Source organism: Hyperolius riggenbachi, chromosome 10, assembly GCF_040937935.1.
Source record: "Hyperolius riggenbachi isolate aHypRig1 chromosome 10, aHypRig1.pri, whole genome shotgun sequence".
Lineage (NCBI taxonomy): Eukaryota > Metazoa > Chordata > Amphibia > Anura > Hyperoliidae > Hyperolius > Hyperolius riggenbachi.
In genome coordinates this window covers 157,026,270-157,045,405 of record NC_090655.1, presented here as the reverse complement: position 1 = coordinate 157,045,405, position 19,136 = coordinate 157,026,270, and the positions used below count along the sequence as shown (strand labels likewise).

General features: G+C 42.1%; 1 protein-coding gene across 1 annotated transcript in view; it reads left to right on the top strand.

Annotated features, from left to right (window-relative positions):
- The window catches only part of NRG3 (neuregulin 3), a 1,594,638-nt gene that overhangs the window by 611,404 nt on the left and 964,098 nt on the right, over window positions 1–19,136 (top strand). The window contains exon 2 of the mRNA XM_068255045.1: window positions 4,103–4,232. Coding sequence (XP_068111146.1) covers window positions 4,103–4,232 — 130 coding nt within the window. The remainder of the gene's footprint in view (window positions 1–4,102; window positions 4,233–19,136) is intronic.

Below are 19,136 nucleotides of genomic sequence, written 5' to 3'. Positions count from 1 at the left end.
GCTGCACACAAAGATGCTGTACACATGCAAAAGATCAGTATCTGCAAAAGATCAGTTCCTGCAAAAAAATCAGTTTATGCAAAATGCATTCATAGTCTATGATATCTGCAGATCTCATACACACCTTGTTTAATGGACATTCATCTGCAGATCTGAAAATCCATCCTGATGGATCTGATCCGCTGATGAATATCCTGCAAACTATACTTTATTTTAAAATACACTTGCATTTCCATGCAGAGTGCGCATAGAGTTTTTCCTACGGGCTCTCCCCCGCTGTCACCTGTTGAGCTATGATGTCCAATGTACTGGCGTGTGCATATACCATTTGGAATGATCCTCTCCTGTCCATGTTGTAGTTTGGCTTCCTAGTTAGGGATGCTTGCTGGATTCCGCGGAATTCTAAATTCCACGATCCCGGGCGGAATTGGGCCAATTCCGATTCCGCCATTCGGAACGGAATTGCTATAGCTGTAAAACGGAATTCCGCTGAACATTTTTTTGATTCTGCAGAATTTTACGGAGTTCAAATTCACCTATTTTCCTCCTTATTCCCTTTCTCCTTTCCTCCCCTCCTCCCTCCCTTCTCCCGGATGGAGAAGGGTCTCATCTTCCAGGGAGTTGTAGTATTTCAAAAGCCAGCTTACATACCATGGCTGGGAATTGAACCCAGACTGGGCTGGGAATTGAACCCAGGTCTCAGTGTGTGGTAGGTAACTGACGTAACCACTATACCACCACCAACACACTACATGCTGAAGCCAGCCTAGCATGTACCATTATGATCAATCCAAGAGAAAAAATAGTGTGCTTAAGGATTTGTAGCATGTCAAAAGCCAACTCACATTGGCTGGGAATTGAACCCAGGTCTCAGTGTGTGGTAGATAACTGATTTAACCACTATACCACCAACACTACATGCTGAAGCCAGCCTAGCATGTACCATTATGATCAATACAAGAGAAAAATTAGCGTGCTTAAGGATTTGTAGCATGTCAAAAGCCAACTCACATTGGCTGGGAATTAAACCCAGGTCTCAGTGTGTGGTAGGTCACTGACTATACCACCAACACTACATGCTGAAGCCAGCCTAGCATGTACCATTGTGATATACCCAAGAGAAAAATGAGCTCTCTCTCTCTCTCTCTCTCTCTCTCTCTCTCTCTCTCTCTCTCTCTCTCTCTCTCTCTCTCTAGGACTTGATGCCATTGAACTGAATTTTCAGCTTAAAACCATCAACGGATACCGGCTCAATTTCACAGGCATTTTCGGACTTCCGCCAGATTGAAAAAGCAATTCCGTTCCGACCAAATGGAACGGAATGACCAATTTCCGCCTAAAAATTCCGGAAAATACAATCCCGCGTAAAGCGGTGACTATCCCTACTAGAGAGAGAGAGAGAGAGAGAGAGAGAGAGAGAGAGAGAGAGAGATGAATCTACCTGGCTATCTGGGGTTCTCTTCGGACAACTGTTGAACACAAAAGGCAAGGCCATGCCTGGCTACAAATCCTTAAGCAAGCTAATTTTTCTCTTGGATTGATCATAATGGTACATGCTAGGCTGGCTTCAGCATGTAGTGTTGGTGGTATAGTGGTTAAGTCAGTTACCTACCACACACTGAGACCTGGGTTCAATTCCCAGCCTGGGTTCAATTCCCAGCCACGGTATGTAAGCTGGCTTTTGAAATACTACAATTCCCTGGAAGATGAGACCCTCCTCCGAAGGGAGGAAGACAAAGTTAATAGGGACTATGGGTCACCATATAAGATAAATAAGGTTACTTTAGTGATTTTTTTTTCAATTTTCCGACGGAATCCGGAATTCCGCGGAATTGCGTACAAAGCCGGCGGAATTTTCATAGCGATGGAATTTAACACTGACTGAATCAGTTATTTCTGGCAGAACGGAATTTGCTCATTCCGATCATCCCTATTCCTAGTAGTAGTACATCTAGTCTCCGCCCAACATGTTTTGTTACTGTCTCGTAACTCATCAGGGGCATGAGTCACGAGACAGTGATGAAACCTGTTGGGCGGAGAATTCCGGGAATTGTGCACGTAATCTCTGCAATTGCAGTGGTCACAAAAGAAAACGGGAAAATGAAGGCTCTGGTCCTTAAGCTGCGGCTTACCCAAAATGTTAAAGCACACCTGAACTGAGAGACATATGGAGGCTGCCATATTTTTGTTGTTGTTGTTGATCCTGTGCTTCTAATACTTTAAAGGGAACCAGAGAGGAACGGGGGGGTGGAAAACGAAAAAGATTTTATACATACCTGGGGCTTCTTCCAGCCCCATAAGCCTGAATCGCTCCCACGCCGCCGTCTTCAGCTTCCTGGATCCGCCGGTACCGGGCCCGTCACTTCCGGCGGACGCGGCCAATTGTCCGCATCACAGGGGCTCCCTCCATACATGTACGCATGCGGCTGCGCAGTTAGCGGCCATATGCGTATCAGTATGGGGAGGGCACCCGGTGATGCGGAGAATTGGCCGCGTCCGCCGGCCGACTTGCCGACTCGCGGCAATGACGGGACCCGGTGGCGGCGGTTCCAGGCAGAGGAGGACTGCGGCGTGGGAGCGATCCGTGCGTATGGGGCTGGAGGAAGCCCCAGGTATGTATATTGCATCCTCTCTGGTTCCCTTTAAGCTATAGCCATTAACAAGCAAACCATCAGATGTTTCTGTTTGACGTTTGATTGGATTAGCCACATGCTTGTTTCATGTATGTGATTCAGACACTACTGATGCATAAAAGATCAGCTGGACAGCCAGCCAGCCATATTGCTTAAAATGAAGTAATTATGGTAGCCACCATATCCCTCTTAGTTCAGGTGTCCTTTAAGTAATGTTACTGTTTCACACAGCATCAAAAGAACACTATGGGATTTCAGAAAATATAGAACCAAATAGCGTAATAGTTTATTTTGTTAGTTTATTTTCACTTCAGGTTTGCTTTTTTCATATTAATTGTACTTAACTGTATTTACTAAGTGTGTCCAGAAAGTTTTTTTTACATGCTAGGTATACACATTTTTTGTTTCCATTTATTCCATTCATATACCGTAATTTACATATCCTTTCTGTCTTTTGCTCTTCTAATGTATTATATATCCTTCCACGTACACTTCAACAAACACATACATTGACTGGGGTTGCTAAGAGCACTGAATTATTCTTTTCTTGTATAAAGCATGGATGCATTGTTGTCTACAACATGTTGGTGGGATATTGAGGTCCACTTGCTAAGCTTCTCCTGAACTGGAAAACCCAGAAGAAAATAAGACTCATCATACCTGGGCTGTTGGGGTTCCCAGTCTCCACTTGTTAATAATTGATGGAAGCCTCCACTAAAATATGGAAGCCAGGAAGCTACCCTTAGCAACTGGTGCATGAATTGGAACTGTGCAGTTTGCAGATTTACACAAACCCAAAGAAAGCAAGCGCTAGTTATGACCACTTTGTTTCACTGTGCAGGTGCAGCTCGAAACTCGCCTCACAATAATTTTTGGGCTGCTTGAAGGAACTTCTGAGTGGTGTTGGGTGTGGCAGGGAATAGGGGGGTCCCTCGCAGCAACAAGCAGAGCCAGGCAGTTTCTGCAAAGATAATCTAGACCACAGTGAACTTCATTTAATAGATTTTAACTTGGTTTAGGGGATACTTGAAACTCCACTTACTTTCTGGCCATGCCACCTCCTCCATTGACTACTGTGGGAGGAATGCTGAGGTGAGGTCGTTGTTCTGAGCCAAGTGATGGTCAAGTGAGCTTTGCTGTTTCCTGCAAAATAAAAACATTTATGAGGGCTTATATACACAAATAGTGCTGGCCTCATAGGAGAGGGTTTTTTTTTTTTTAAATATATTTTCCTAGAAATATAGAATTTATTATTATTTTCCCCTTGTATCTGAGGACGTACACTTTGCTGGTGCTTTTTTTTTTTTTTTTTTTTTTTTTTTTTTAATAATGAATTAAATATGCTGCAAGTGCATTACTAGGGATATGTGCTCAACTTCATATGATTCGTATCCACTTTCTACATCATAAAGACAATAAATCATATTTCTATTAACCAAATTTTTTTATGCTGTCTATTTTCACTGCAGATACTACTACGTACTTCACAGAGCGATCTGAACACTTTAAACCCTGCAAAGATAAGGACCTTGCCTACTGCTTAAATGATGGTGAATGTTTTGTGATTGAAACCTTAACAGCATCTCATAAACATTGCCGGTAAGTGAATGAAGTGCCATTAAATAATGCACGATGATTCTTAAGGTTTGTGAATGAGGTAAACAGTATGTGCTGTATTGATTTTTTTCCCCTAAGTGAACCTTCCTATAAGTAGTTTTGTATTCCCTTCTTTCTAGCAAACCACATCGACATATTACAGTACACAGCTGAAATTTTTAACTTTTGACGTGTAATTGGGAACATATTAAGACACATTTGAGCCAAGATATAGGAAAAGAAAGTAGTAAATGTGTATTTTATAAAGAGACTTTGTGTTTTTAGAATTTGAAGGAAAGACATTAGGTTGTCATATACAGCCCAGTTCTGGCCAAGTACCTTGGGCCATTAGGATATATGGGCATGCCTAGTGCTTTGTAGGCTGGGGAAATAAGATAGATGAGATGGTGGCAGCAGCTGCTTAATCAAGTTATGACTTGAAAAGGATAGAGCATAATGCGAAGTGGAATCATAAATATACATACATAATAGATTTTTACAGCTCATTCCTGGAAAGCCTGCAAAATAATTTGTCACTTGAGCTGAATTTATCCAAGCCTGAGTCACACATTAAAGTCCATTGGTGGAGGATGGAGAACTTAACTTGAAAACCTAACTGTTAAAAAAAAAAGAGCACTTTTTTTTTCTTTTCTGTCTTTTTTGTTTTCTTTTATGACTGCCTGCCATCCAGTGATATAGGTTTGCAACCCTTAAATGGATCACAACAAAACGCAGCGGGCTTGCAAAAAGGTTAGTAGTGGGTGTGCATCAACAATCATGTGCTCACAGCATCTGTGTGTATGTAGGAGGGAGGAAGGGGGTAGGCAATTTTTCTACCATCCCCAATAAAGATACTTTCCCCTACGTCCTGTTTTTTTTCACGCCCACCACCACTAATTATAGTCAGGTGGGGGGAGGGGGGCAAGGACAGGAGGGGAAGACTTTGGACAGGAACAGGAAGTGATGGAAGTTTTCACAGGTGAGGACATGGGACACCCATAAGAATCCATGAGGTTGATTCCCAAAAATGACCTTAGAATCTGTATTAGTTTATAATTTACCTCTTCATATCTGAGTGATCATTTTATATTTGAACACAACTAAGGTGAGACACTTTTTTTGTTTTTGTTTGTTTGAAACCTCCCAAAAAGAGTTTTTAACCTTTTACTACACTGTTCAACTCATGATTTTGATGACCTTGACTTGCACATGTTTACGCTAGGGTGCTTTATTGCTAAACATAATAAATATAAGATTATATAACCTAGTCAAAAGAAGCTATGAGCTGTATTACAATAAAATCTTAAGCTACAATATTTCCCTGGAATGTCTTTATGTTGTGTATACAATTGAACAGTATGCAGTATACAAATTTTCTTTTATTTGTGCTTTGCGCTGTTGGCTTTGTTGGCAGGAGGTTAAACTGTCCCCCAGGCTACATATCAAGTTGCATTTGGCTAGAAATTTTGTATTGTAAAGGGCAGCCTTGCAGAGGAACGGGAACCAATTCTGCTCTGTGTGCATTTGTATTTGAAAAGATAACTACAGCCAAATATAAACTAGATTGTTGCCATGTACACTACACCCCCTCTTTTTTTTTTTTCTCCAGCGATTACTATTTCATCTTCTCCATCCAGCCCGTCAACATTTTAAAGGCCATCATGATTTCCAGCCTCAGGCACTTCATGCTCTTAATACAGTCTATGTGCATGTGAGTCTCTGAAGAGCTGGTTCTATGTGAGAACTTTCTGAGACAAATGGACTCTGAGAATCTTTACTGTATAGAGCCCTGTGAAGCTGCATTATTTCCATCTGAACAATATTTGACAACAGACTTCTCATGAATCTGAATGTAAATTTATGTAAATTAATAACTTCTCAAATAATATGCACATAACAAAGACAATATATGTTATATTGTCTCTTCATATGTTATATCATGGTATATGGCATTAAGCAGAATAGCTCTTATGAATTTGCATTAGACAATTTAGGGTACCTACGGCCACCAGTGAAGTAAGGATTTTGTGGCACATTGTGACGTGTTAACACGTGAATAGCGTGAATAGCTTTGTTACAGCGCGTGAAAAACGTTGCACGCGTAAAACTTTTTGCGAGTAACATTGTGCGCTACACACATAGCACGGCTGTAGCGCTCTCTCTCTCTCTCGTAAAAAAATAAAATAAAAAAACCCTATTGAACAAGCAGCTATTGGAAATGTTAAAAGTAGGTGTCGTAAGCACAGTTTTCTACATTAACCACTTAGCATGATTAGGCAGCATATCTCCAAATACATTTGTAAGATCAAGACAAAGGAAAACATCTGCACATGAATGACCAGGAATCACTCCTAAAAGCAATCAGACTGCAACATTGTTTCTGTGCCTTCATGGAAGGTTTACTTGTATTCCAACAATAAGCCCAAATAAAATGAGTGAGTATACCCAAAATAACAGAATTTCAGAGTGTATGCCTCAAACATATGAATAGGCAGTGTATCCCCTAAAATATTAAGGCAGTGTGCTCTCAATTGGTAATAAAATTAACGAGCTAGTCTTTGTAAAAAAAAAATAAAAAAAAAAAATTGTGTTTTAGGTGAAGGGGTAGGAGTGAATAATATACTTTGTAATTTCTTATAGCATACAATAGTGTAATTGTAGGAACCCCCTAGCGTACCATTTGTTTTTTTTTTGTTTCTTGTTTTCTTTACATGAACTTTCTTAAAACCTTAAAGTACTTACGAGCCCAAATAATTTAAAAAAAGTACTGTACCTGCATGATTTTTGAAGGCACAGAGGACGCCATCTGTGCCCTCCGTGCAGTTCCGCCGGGTCCCCGCTGCTTAATCTCCCCCCGGGCCGCCTCCTGACCCCCAGCTCAGGTCGGGCTCTCCAGCCTCCTCAAAAATGGCCGCCCTAGGTTGCCGCGGCTGCGCAGTCTGCACAGACACGAGTGCGGCTGCGCAGCTCTAGGGCCACTCCCCTGATCCACGCTACAGGAGACTGTGGGGTCAGGAGCCGGCCCGTGGGGAGATTAAGCAGCGGGGACCCAGCGAAACTGCGCGGACGGCGTCCTCCATGCCTTCAAAAATCATGCAGGTACATAACTTTTTTTTTTTAATTTGGGCTCATAAGTCCTTTGAAATATTACCAAGATCTACTCTTATGTTAGGTCTTGGGATTCTTTTGTTAATGTCCTTTTATTCTGTATTTTCTCACGTGAGGTATTTCCATGATATAGATTAGTTCTGAGGACAGGTGCATTGTAACTTTGCATGTGCAAGTCTCACACATTCACAATCGCAATGCATCTGTCCTTGGAACAACTCAGGGACATGAGTAGTTAGAAAGAACTGTTTGGTTGAAAAGTTTTACCGCCTGACAGCGCTGGAATGATGGGCTGTGGGAAAGATTGGGAGGGCTCTATACTATCTAGAGTCTTCCCTCTACTGGAGTAAGTATCAAACCTAAAGTGAGCTTTCTCACTTCAGATTAATCTACTTTAAATTTTCATGTAAATTGGAATAACTAGTCCCATATTGACCATCTCTAGCCCTGAACATTTGCTTTAGAAATTCAGTCAAACCAATATATTTGATTTGTTTTGTTCCTCTACCTTTCACATCAGCTCAAACCACTTTTTAACTCAATAAAAATATTTCTCAGTCTACCCATACCTCAATGTAAATCCACCTGCTAATCTCTTACCGCATGAACAGTTCTTTTTTGTTGTTGTTGTTGTTTTTTTTTTACTAACAATCTTACCACTTATGAAACTGGCACCACCTTTGTCATTCACAGGCACATATGCTGGACCAATCTTTTTACCAACTGCTTTACTAATGCTTGGGACTCAGTAATTGTTTCCACTGTCTTTCCTTTGTTTTTAGGATTAAAGTTTGACAAAATATGGTACTATGCTTTTATATACAAGAGGGGATTTATGTAAATGTGTATACTTGTAAGTGATCGGAGTCTCCTATCTTCAAATTATATGCTGTTTCTCTTTAGTTGCTATCTTCCATTTTTGTTCCCAAGATTTCTCAAATGTTTCCCCACTACTCTGTAATGCTCTGTAAGACACTTTCTGATTTTCCACTAGCTCTAAATGCTTCAAGCGCTCCCAGGAATGTCTTCTCTTTAAGAAGATTTATAAACATCACAGGTCATATACTATTGCAACTTCTTACAGAATGTTCAAAGTGAACTTTCATGATCTAAATGGTGTTTTTGTTAATGGCACAATAAACTTGTTCAGCTTAAAATAGGTGGAGAAAATACATCCATATTAATATGTACAGATAATTAGATAATTTTCTCCCACATAGCAACAAAGTGTCTAATCTAATTTAAACTGATTGTACAGTTTTTGGTCTAATTTTCTAATTGCTTTATTAAAATGTGTGTAAATATGCTTCACCAACCATTTTTGTTTTTTATTTACACACTGTAAAAAAAACCCCAAACAAACAAAACAAAAAAAAACAACAACAAAAAAACCCTAAACCGAACCTAAATTTAAAACCTTGGGAGCAGCTAAGCAAAAAAAAATGTGTAACTTTGCATATGATTTGCATCTGAATTGAATGCGAAGTGTGCAGAAAATCTATTTAGGTGCTTCACACTGAGCTGGTGCTCATTTCAGATGCAGCCTTAGTGGTATGCGCTGGCGTTCTCTTCGATGATAACTATAGCACCAACTGGGTTAGCACTGCAGTGCTCAGCTGATCAAAAGTTTTGCGCTAGCAAAGTCTGGTGCACTTCGCATAGAGTTTCATGGCGCTGCTTTGCGTGCGGGACTTTGCGCGCGGCCTAAACTTATCGTGCCTAAACTTTTCACTCCTAAACTTATCACGCCTAAACTGACTTTTCACCAGCTTGGTGCAATGGTTATCACGCCTAAAGTCTCTAACTGGGTTAGCACCGCTTTGTGAGTCGAGCCCTTTGTGATTCAAGCTTTTATTAAACACAAAATGTATACTAGATCCTTGTTTGATACATTTTGGTAAGTTACAGGAAAAATGGTTATGAAAATTAACTGGATCACTTTTTGCACAGAAATCGATCAGAAACTGAATGCCAGAGAGGTTAAAGGACAACCAAAGTGAGAAGGCTGATATGAAGGCTTATATGTATTAATTTATATCCTTTTAAACTATGCCAGTTGCCTGGAAGCCCTGTTGATCTATGTGTCTGCAGTAGTGTCTGAATAAAACCAGAAACAAGCATGCAGATAATCTTGTCAGATCTGACAATAATGTCAGAAACCTCTGATCTACATATGATATGGCTAAAAGTATTAAAAGCAGAGGATCAACAGCATGGCCAGGCAACTAGCACTGCTTACAATTAAAAGGAAGCCTCCATATCTTCCTCATTTCAGTTGTCTTATATGTATTTGCCTCCCAAAAAAAATCTGTTTCTGTCAATATTGTAGATGTTAAACTGAATGAAATGCATACATCTTTGATATTCAATGTGTGTTATTTTCCGCTGAAAGCAAGATGGCAGTTCTTATGCTATTCCCACCCCCACCCCCCCCCCCCCCCCTAAAAAAAAAAAAAAGTACTTATAGACGTTTCACTTTGGTTACATATCCGTTAAGAATAATGTTATTTTAACTTTATTCCTGCCAAGGTTTAGATTCTATTTTTGTACCTACAATAGTCAAGCCAAGTTTCAGTTTTTCACTTGCACCATTCTGTTGCATCTATGCCAGACAAAAAAAAAGGTTTAAAGCCTTGACATGAAAGTGGTTCAAAAAAAGCTGATGAATAATATATTGGAAAAAAAATCTCAATGCCATCACTTCTGTTTGACTGGAAAAGGGTTTGTATGCTTATTATTATTTTATTATTATTATTTAGTATTTATATAGCGCCGACATATTACGCAGCGCTGTACAATGTATATATATATATCTTGTCACTAACTGTCCCTCAAAGGAGCTTACAATCTAATCCCTACCATTGCCATATGTCTATATATTATGTAGTGTAAGTACTGTAGTCTAGGGTCAATTTTAAGGGGAGCCAATTAACTTATCCGTATGTTTTTGGAATGTGGGAGGAAACCGGAGTGCCCGGAGGAAACCCACGCAGACACAGAGAGAACATACAAACTCTTTGCAGATAGTGCCCTGGCTGGGATTCGAACCAGGGACCCAGCGCTGCAAGGCGAGAGAGCTAACCACTACGCCACCGTGCTGCCCATATTATCTTGTTCTGATCTTGTTTTGGTGCCTTAACTATAACAATGACTAGAGTATTTATCATCATTTGATTTATAATAACCATCTACTGCTGCCTTGGATAGCATCAGTTCAGAACGCAGCCCAGATGTAGTGTTGTATTAACCTCAGTTTTTACTGCCACATCAGCAGCAGATGTCAACTGGTCTGAATTCAGATGCTTGAAAAGTCACTTGTAGCCGGTCACAGTGCTGCAGGCAGGCTTGTCTAGTTTGTATGCTTGTACTAAAATATCTGAGTGAACCTTGTTTACAGTCTATCTTGGTAAGGTTACTTGTGCTGTACTTGTCAATTTATCTATTTAACTTGAGCTTTTTAGCAAATGTAAGTGTGTCTCAAGAGGTATAATGGCAATTACAGAATTAAGCTTCTGCAGTCTGCTCAGAAAAAAAAAATGAATCAATAGACACCACACCACCAATGCAATCCTTTATTGAAAGTAGATTTTTGTCTGATTATTTTAACAATAAATTTGTTTGATATTTTAATAAAGGCTTAAAAAAAGTAATTAAGTTTACAGGTATATATAAATCAGGCCAAATGCTCAGATCTCTGTGACACATCACCCCCCCCCCCATTTGGAATGTTCACACAGTGCCGAAAATATGCGCTGCATGTTTTTAGCCGCAGTGCACGCCCCCAAAAGGTACCCTCATTATACTGTAGGTAGCCAAGCATATTTTCCCCCAGTATAGGAAGTCAGATGTAGGTGTCCTCAGTATAGGTATGTAGGTGCCCTCAGTATAGGTATATAGGTGCCCTCAGTATAGGTATGTAGATGCTCACAGTATAGGTATGTAAATCCCGCAGTATAGGTATGTAGGGTGTCGTAGGTAGCCAAGCATAGGCATCCCCAGTTTAGGAAGTCAGGCATAGGTAGCCAAACATAGGTACCCGGTGCCCCGCCTCCCCCACCCCCAAGTAGCATGAGCAGGCGGTGGCTGCGGCTCACTCACCCAGCTGGATTCCAGTGACGATGTCTCTTTCTTCAGAGCCCCGCTCTGTCTCAGCTCCATGTATAATTAGAGCAGAGCTACAACAAAATAGCCACCAATGTCGACGTTTGTGGACATCAGGAGCCATTTTCTTGTAGCCCTGCTCTGATTACACGAAGTGGAGGCAGAGAGCAGCAGCGACACATACCCGAGGCTGCCACTACACATGAATGTGTCACGGCACACGGGTTGGGAAACGCTGTTCTACACAATGTATATTTACTACTATATCCTACAAGCATGCTTCTTATTTTATTATTAACAGGAGTCGCTGCATTGATATTAGTAGATAAGTAACCATCATGCCATTTCTGACCATGCTTAATCCACTTCTACTTCTCTTTTTATTCTTTCCTCCACCTTCTGCCTCTCCTCCTCCTCTGCACTTTCCTCATTCTTCCACCTTCTTCTTCCTCCTCCTCAGTCCTTCTTTATCCTCCTCCTTCCCCAGTCTTTCTAATCACTGTTCAGGTGAGCATATGACTTTCTGTCAGAGCTGCAGAATTTTTTTCAGCAGAATTGGCAATCAGAGTGTACCTGAGATGGATTAAAGTAAAGCATTTATATTTACCAGGGGCTTTCGCCAGGCCGAGAACTTCCTCATCACCTCCTTGAGCCACTCGGAACCTCAGCTGGCTGTACATTAGATCAGTCGCACTTCGGTGTGCATGTCCACAACCATGTGCGCACCCCTGTTGGGCTCCCATGGTGGGAGTGTGCTGTGTCAGAGCACTACTACTGCACAGAACACTCCTGGCAATGGGAGTGTGATGGGGGCATGCATGTGCGATGGACTGAAACTAAGCTAATGTATGGAATGGCCAGCAGATGAACTAAGCATCCAGAGGAGACGGTGAGGGATCCCATGCCTGAAGGGAGCTGGGGGAAACCTCAAGTAAGTATAAATGCCTTACTTTAATCCCCCCCCCTTCCCCCCATGCTAGATCCTTGAAGTAAACTTTTTTTTGAACAATGCAGTTGGTATGATATTATTTGCAATACAGACCAGAATAATTGTCACTGTTAAGAACAGAGCTAATAGTTCTCTAGCTTCGAGAGCTGGGACAGTATCTTTCTTGAGAAAGCGGAGATAAAAATGGGAGGTACCATTGTGTTCCTTATGAAAATGTTGGTTGTTTTTTTTTTTTTTTTTGAATTATTTTAGAAAGAGAATGCTTGTAAGGAGCTGTGACCAGCTGCCTGGGTTTGTAACTCAGAAACAAAGGGCTTGATACTCGAACCAGCATAAAATTGCCATGTGCTACTTACAGCAGGCATGTAGTGTGTGAATGCTGCCTTGTTCATTCACAATTATGTGCGGTTCTGTCCAACATGATGCATCGCACATAGTTTCCACAATGCAAGTAGCATGAAAGTCTACAGACTTTCACGTTACCATTCACTCTACAGTGTTTGTTCCTGTGGGTTGCATTATAAAGTGGCCAGGAACATCCCAGGCTAGCATAGGACTCACACATTTTCATGCATTTGTGTCAATGGAATGGAAGCTGCCGATATATGTGATTAAGAATGTTATGACACACGCTTCCATGCATTGCGTATGTACATTGCCCAGTGTGAATGAGCCCTTATTGTAGCAATCACAGTTTACAGTCGATTTCCTGTGTGCGCTTTTCTGCGTGCATTGTACAGAAAAAAATGCATTTTTTTTTCATCAACTAATGTAATTGAAAGAGAAAACATACACAGTGTGTGGAATTAAGCTGCACTGCTGTCAGTTTTGTTTTCTGCATGTGAAAAACTCATTAAGGCGTGAACTAGCCCACAATTTAACATGGGTTTTCTATTTATATGTGTTTTCCAATGCAATAACTGCTTATGAAAACAGACAAGTGTATAAAAAACCTGCCTATTGTGTATCATGTGTATCATGTAAGTGGCAGCATACACATTATCAATGTAGGGTTTGTTGTGCCCAGGCTTGTATCAACATGTGCTATGTAACTGCTGTAAGAGTAAAAGTACAGAGTACTGCACACCCCAATTTTACCACTGGCTTGTCCATTAACTCAAATATAAGCCAAAAGAACTGCATAACACTAAGGCAACTTTTTTTTATTTTAAGTAAATAAACATGGGAGCATTCGCATACCATTCAGTTCTGGTTTCCTTTGAGATGAAGTATCAGGTAAAAGAAGGCTGCCACCAGCATGCTTAATCGCTTACAAATTTTGTTTTTTTTGTTTGTTTTTTACTCTCAAAAGCTTTCTTTAGAGTTGGGACATGCTACAGGCACTTTTTTCTTCGGCAGTCAGCTCTGGTGGTGGCTGACTACTTTGCATGTGCAGCCCTGGTCTCGTGTGTCCTTGGCCATGGCCATACATTTACAGTAGTCCCCGACTGGCCCAGTCAGGAACTTTACCAGAGCTTATTGTAGGAGAACAGAGAGGCCTGGGTGGATGGCGAGGGAGTCCACAGCCTATAGGGGGTTGGAGGAAAACCCAGGTAAGTATAAATGCTTGTAGTTTTTTCATTTCAAGTACAATTTAGAAAGCGTTTTCTCCTAGGAGATGATTTTTTTAATATTCTCATTAAAATAGCTTTTCAGCACTTTGCAATTGATAAAGTAACCCCAAAAAAGCAAAAATATAAAAATTGTGAGTATTTTGTTTCCTGCTGATGGACTAAAAAGGAACATTTTTGAAAATATAACCTAAGAAAACCCCAGGAGAGAAAGGTAATTGTATAAGGATCACAATCTTTGTTGTACCTTATATGCAGTAAAGACAAAACAGCCCCTACTGTATCAGATTGAGAGGTTCTGATTGCAAGGATATTAACATTTAACTGAACTTGAAACTGCTGATTCTGTCCTGCTGGTGTGATTGCATTCATACAACCACATGACTGCAGTCACACAACCATGTGACCACAGGCATGCCCCATGGCTGCAGTCGGGCAACCACATTTACTATGGTCTTAAACGAGGTAGGTGAATGGCCAACTCCTACCACCTAATGGGGGACTTCAACAGAGCCAACCTCCGACACGAGCTGCCGCGTTACCACCAGCATGTTGACTGCCCCACGAGGGAATCGAACATACTCGGCCACTGCTACTCGGCCCTGAAAGACTCTTACAAAGCCGTCCCGTGGGCAGCACTTGGATCCTCTGATCACTGCCTCGTCCACCTCATCCCCACCTACAGGAGGCGCTTGGAATCAGCTAAACCGGTCCACAAGTCCTATAAAGTATGGTCAGAGGAGGCCAAGCTCCAACTTCAAGCCTGCTTTGACTGTACTGATTGGAAGGCCCTGGAATCACCGAACCTGAACGAGTGGGTGGACAATGTCACCTCGTACATCAGCTTCTGCGAGGACACCTGCATCCAACAAAATCTTACAAAGTCTACCCTAACGACAAGCCATGGTTCTGCAACAAGCTCCGCCGACTAAGGAAGTGCAAGGAAGTGGCGTACAAGTCGGGCAACCAGGATGACTACAAAAGGGCAAGGAACAACCTTAACCGTGAACTGAGGGTAGCCAAGAGGGAGTTCGCTGAGAGGATGAATCAAAACCTCTGCTCGAACAACTCACGATCTGTCTGGAAGGGACTAAAGGCTGCTACTGATTATAAGCCCTCCTCCCAACATGCGCCACCCAGCATTGAGCTAGCAGAGAAACTCAGCGAATTCTACTTTAGGTTTGAGGACCACGCTGCACCTGCAGGTCATCAGCTGCTACCCTCCTCCACCCTGGCCCCGGAGGAATGTGCCCTGAGCCTAAGCTCACCCCTTCCAGCTGTGTGTGAGACAGAGGTTATGCGCTACCTGGCAACACTGAATGCCAGGAAAGCCTCTGGTCTGGATGGCGTCTCTCCAGCCTGCTTGAGGACCTGCTCACGACAACTAGCCCCCATCCTAACGGCCATCTTCAACAAGTCACTTCAGGAGGGCAGAGTCCCTGCATGCTTCAAGAGGTCCACCATCATCCCTGTCCCCAAAAAGCAGGGAGTCTCCGACCTGAACAATTACAGACCTGTGGCACTAACATCTGTTATCATGAAGACCCTTGAAAGAGTGGCCCTCTCTCTCCTGAAACTCTCCACCATGCCTCTTCTGGACCCCCTTCAGTTTGCGTACAGGGCCAACAGGTCCACGGATGATGCCATAAATATCTGCCTCGAGTATATCAGCGATCACCTGGACAGATCAGACTCGTATGCCAGAATCCTCCTCCTGGACTTCAGTTCAGCTTTTAACACCATATGCCCACGCTTACTTCAGGAGGATCTGGCAGCACTGGGGGTCCACTCAACTCTACGCCTCTGGATTATGGACTTCCTAACCAACAGGACGCAAATAGTCAAGCTGGGTGACATCTCCTCAAAACAAAGGACTACTAACACAGGCGCGCCGCAAGGCTGTGTCCTGTCGCCGATGCTGTTCTCCCTGTACACGAATGACTGTAGATCTACAGCAGACTCCGTCAAGGTCATCAAATTTGCTGATGACACCACCATTGTCGACCTTGTCACAAACAACGACAAGCAGGCCTATCGCCAGCAGGTTGACAGAATATGTCACTGGTGCAAGGAGAACAGATTGGTCCTCAACACGGCCAAAACTGTAGAGATGATCATTGACTTTAGAAAGAATGCCCCCAAACCACTTCCAATCCACATTGACGGCACTGAGGTGGCAAGAGTTCCCTGTGTTCGCCTCTTGGGCACCACTATCTCCAATGACCTGGGCTGGAAGGCCAACACCAGCTCCACCCTGGTAAAAGCTCAAAAAAGGCTCTTCTTCCTTCGCCAGCTGAAGAAGTTCGGTATGGCCAAAGAGGTTCTGACAAGATTCTACACTGCCACCACTGAATCTGTCCTCTGCTCATCTATTCTGGTCTGGTACGCTGGCTCCTCTGCCAGCGACAGATGCAAATTACAGAGGGTTATCAGAACAGCAGAGAAAATCATTGGGAAACCTCTCCCTCCACTCGACCTCCTCTACGCCACAAGACTGCGCTCTAGAGCCCTGCGGATCACAAGCGATCCATCTCACCCAGGCCACCGCTACTTTAACAGGCTTCCATCAGGCCGGAGGTTTTGGGTCATTGCCACCAAGACCGAAAGGCACAGGAACTCCTTCTTCTTCCCCTCCGCTGTCAACCTCTTAAACTCCTCCTAAACTACAGCCACGTACCCCCACTCCACCAGGGTCCCCCTGAACTGTAACTGAACTGTAACTGAAGAGACCTGAAGCTGGGAAACTATACTGTAGCTACTATGTCACCACCTCTTTTGGCTGTCTAGTGTACACGATCTGTCTTGCTGTCCAGTGTCCACGGTCTGTTAAGGCCCATACACACGTCGGATTTGCGCGAACGACGGGTCGTTTGAACGTTCCGTCGTTCGCATGTTTCCGCATGAAATCCGGCGTGTGTACAGACTATCGTTCGGGAGATAAGACTGGTTACCAACGATCCGCCGGGCGGATCGCTGGTAACCAGTCTTATCTCCCGAACGATAGTCTGTACACACGCCGGATTTCATGCGGAAACGTGCGAACGACGGAACGTTCAAACGACCCGTCGTTCGCGCAAATCCGGCGTGTGTATGGGCCTTTAGTGTTACTATCTTATTGTGCTTTTATCTATTGTTTTTTTGTAGCATTATCTATTGTCTTATTGTGCTTTTATCCACTGTCTTGCTTTGTTCTGAGTTTGTACGTGCCAAATCCAATTCCGGGCATGACCCAGTCATGCTTGGCGAAATAAATGATTCTGATTCTAATAGCAGTCAATGTTTGAAGAGTCTATTCAGTCTTAAAAGCATGCTACGATTACTCTTTACATAAAAAGTAAAAAATACCTACAAAGTCTTTCCATCAACTCCCTTTCCAAGCCCCGTGTGCACCAAATTCCAGTTTAGTAGCCCTGCCCTCTTGCAGAAGAGTGCCATGGCACTCTCTGTCAGAGATAGATTGCAAAGGAAGTGCAACAGCATGTCTCTACAAGGGGGGTGGTGCTACATGCTGGAACTTGGCACACACAGGGCTTGGGTAGTGAGTTGTAAGGAAAAAAAAACTCAGCAAGTAGTTATAACTATTTATGAGAAGTGGATCCATAGCATGTTTATTTTAGACTGAATAGGTTCTTGAACGCCCATATTGCAGAATAAGTTAGATCCACTGTCCTCTAACCGTAAAATGGATTCATAAATCTGGTCCATAGCCAGTCAACGTCCATTGCATTTTCCAGTTCCTATTTCTATTTTAGAGATCCTCAATCTTTTATTCACAGTAACTTTTCTGAACAGCCCTTTCTGGAAATAATTGCTAATTATATTAAAGCCTATGCATTGTCCACATACATTGTCCTCATAAATGTAATGCATGAATGTATGCTGCAGTTCTTGAAATTTCACTTCAACACTGCTTATTATTATGACCACTCACCCACGGTCTTTACTCATCTTTGTCTGCACTGATGACCTTCCCTGTAGCAATGTCTATGATCAAACGGTAATCGCAGAAACCTAGAACACCTCATTTTGTATTCTGTGAGTTGCCTTCTGACTGAGAGCTTTAAAGTTGCAGTGATGAGTAATATAAAACCATCAATGGTGAGTTAAGTTATGCTCTTCTTGCTGGCCATACAAGTTTATCAAAAGCGATGGTTCATTGCATCCAGTCTCACGTTTCTCTCCGCACAAGCTTTTAACAGTATTGTCTGAATTACTGTGCAGTAGACTGATAAAATGCCATTAAGCATCAGATTCAACACCAAAAGTGAATTGCATTTTATTTGGCTTTATGAAAAAATGTTTTACAATATGTCCCTTTTGGCAGGCTGGTAATGCTGTTTACCTTGTTTATTTAGTCTGAGGCTGACAGCTGCTGACTCTAGCTCCTTATTAATGCATTAACCCCTCCAGCCACTAGGGGAGGATATTGTACGGAACGTACTTGTTCGTAATAGGTGTCAAACACTAGATGAGATTTAATGCAACAGAACGTTATTTTCTAAAAATCTCCTTTGGGATGGTGACAGGTGGTTGTGTTTCTTTCATTCAGTAAAGGATAAGTACAAAGTAAAGGCTATGTTTGCAGATAAAATAGCCTTTCATGTTCTTCTCATTTATTGAGTCTGTAAGACTGTGTGCTCTCTTTACACATGGATCACTTAAAAGCTGTCTTTTCCTTGTCTAGCAAGAATAATTATATGGTACTAATGCATAGGTGCTTGGCTCACATCCGTGAGATCTGGAGTGGATTGATTGTGTATATCTTACTGATGGCATTTAACCAACCTGTATTCATCAATGGTTGCCTGGCCAGATAGAGTGATCAAATAATGCATGTGGGTGGTGAACCTTTACAGCTGATAGAATTGGCCGTTCATGTAATACTAGAGCTGCTGGCAGTTTATTTTGATTCGTGGCTGCAGGCTATGGTTTGTAAGCATAACTAGGTGTCTTGAGAACACAACAAATGAACTCCAGCATTTGGATACCATTCAATATATACTCATGTTAAATTACTGCTCTGTGACTGTCTGTGTTAAATTTATATATAGCAATGTGTTTCATGTTGATGCAACAAAACCAATGAGAAGCCCACTATTAGTAGATGAGAAGTTTTCTACTGCACAGGTTAATTCTGTGATGAATATTGTTTTTGTTTTGTTTTTTCGCCTTTTTTTA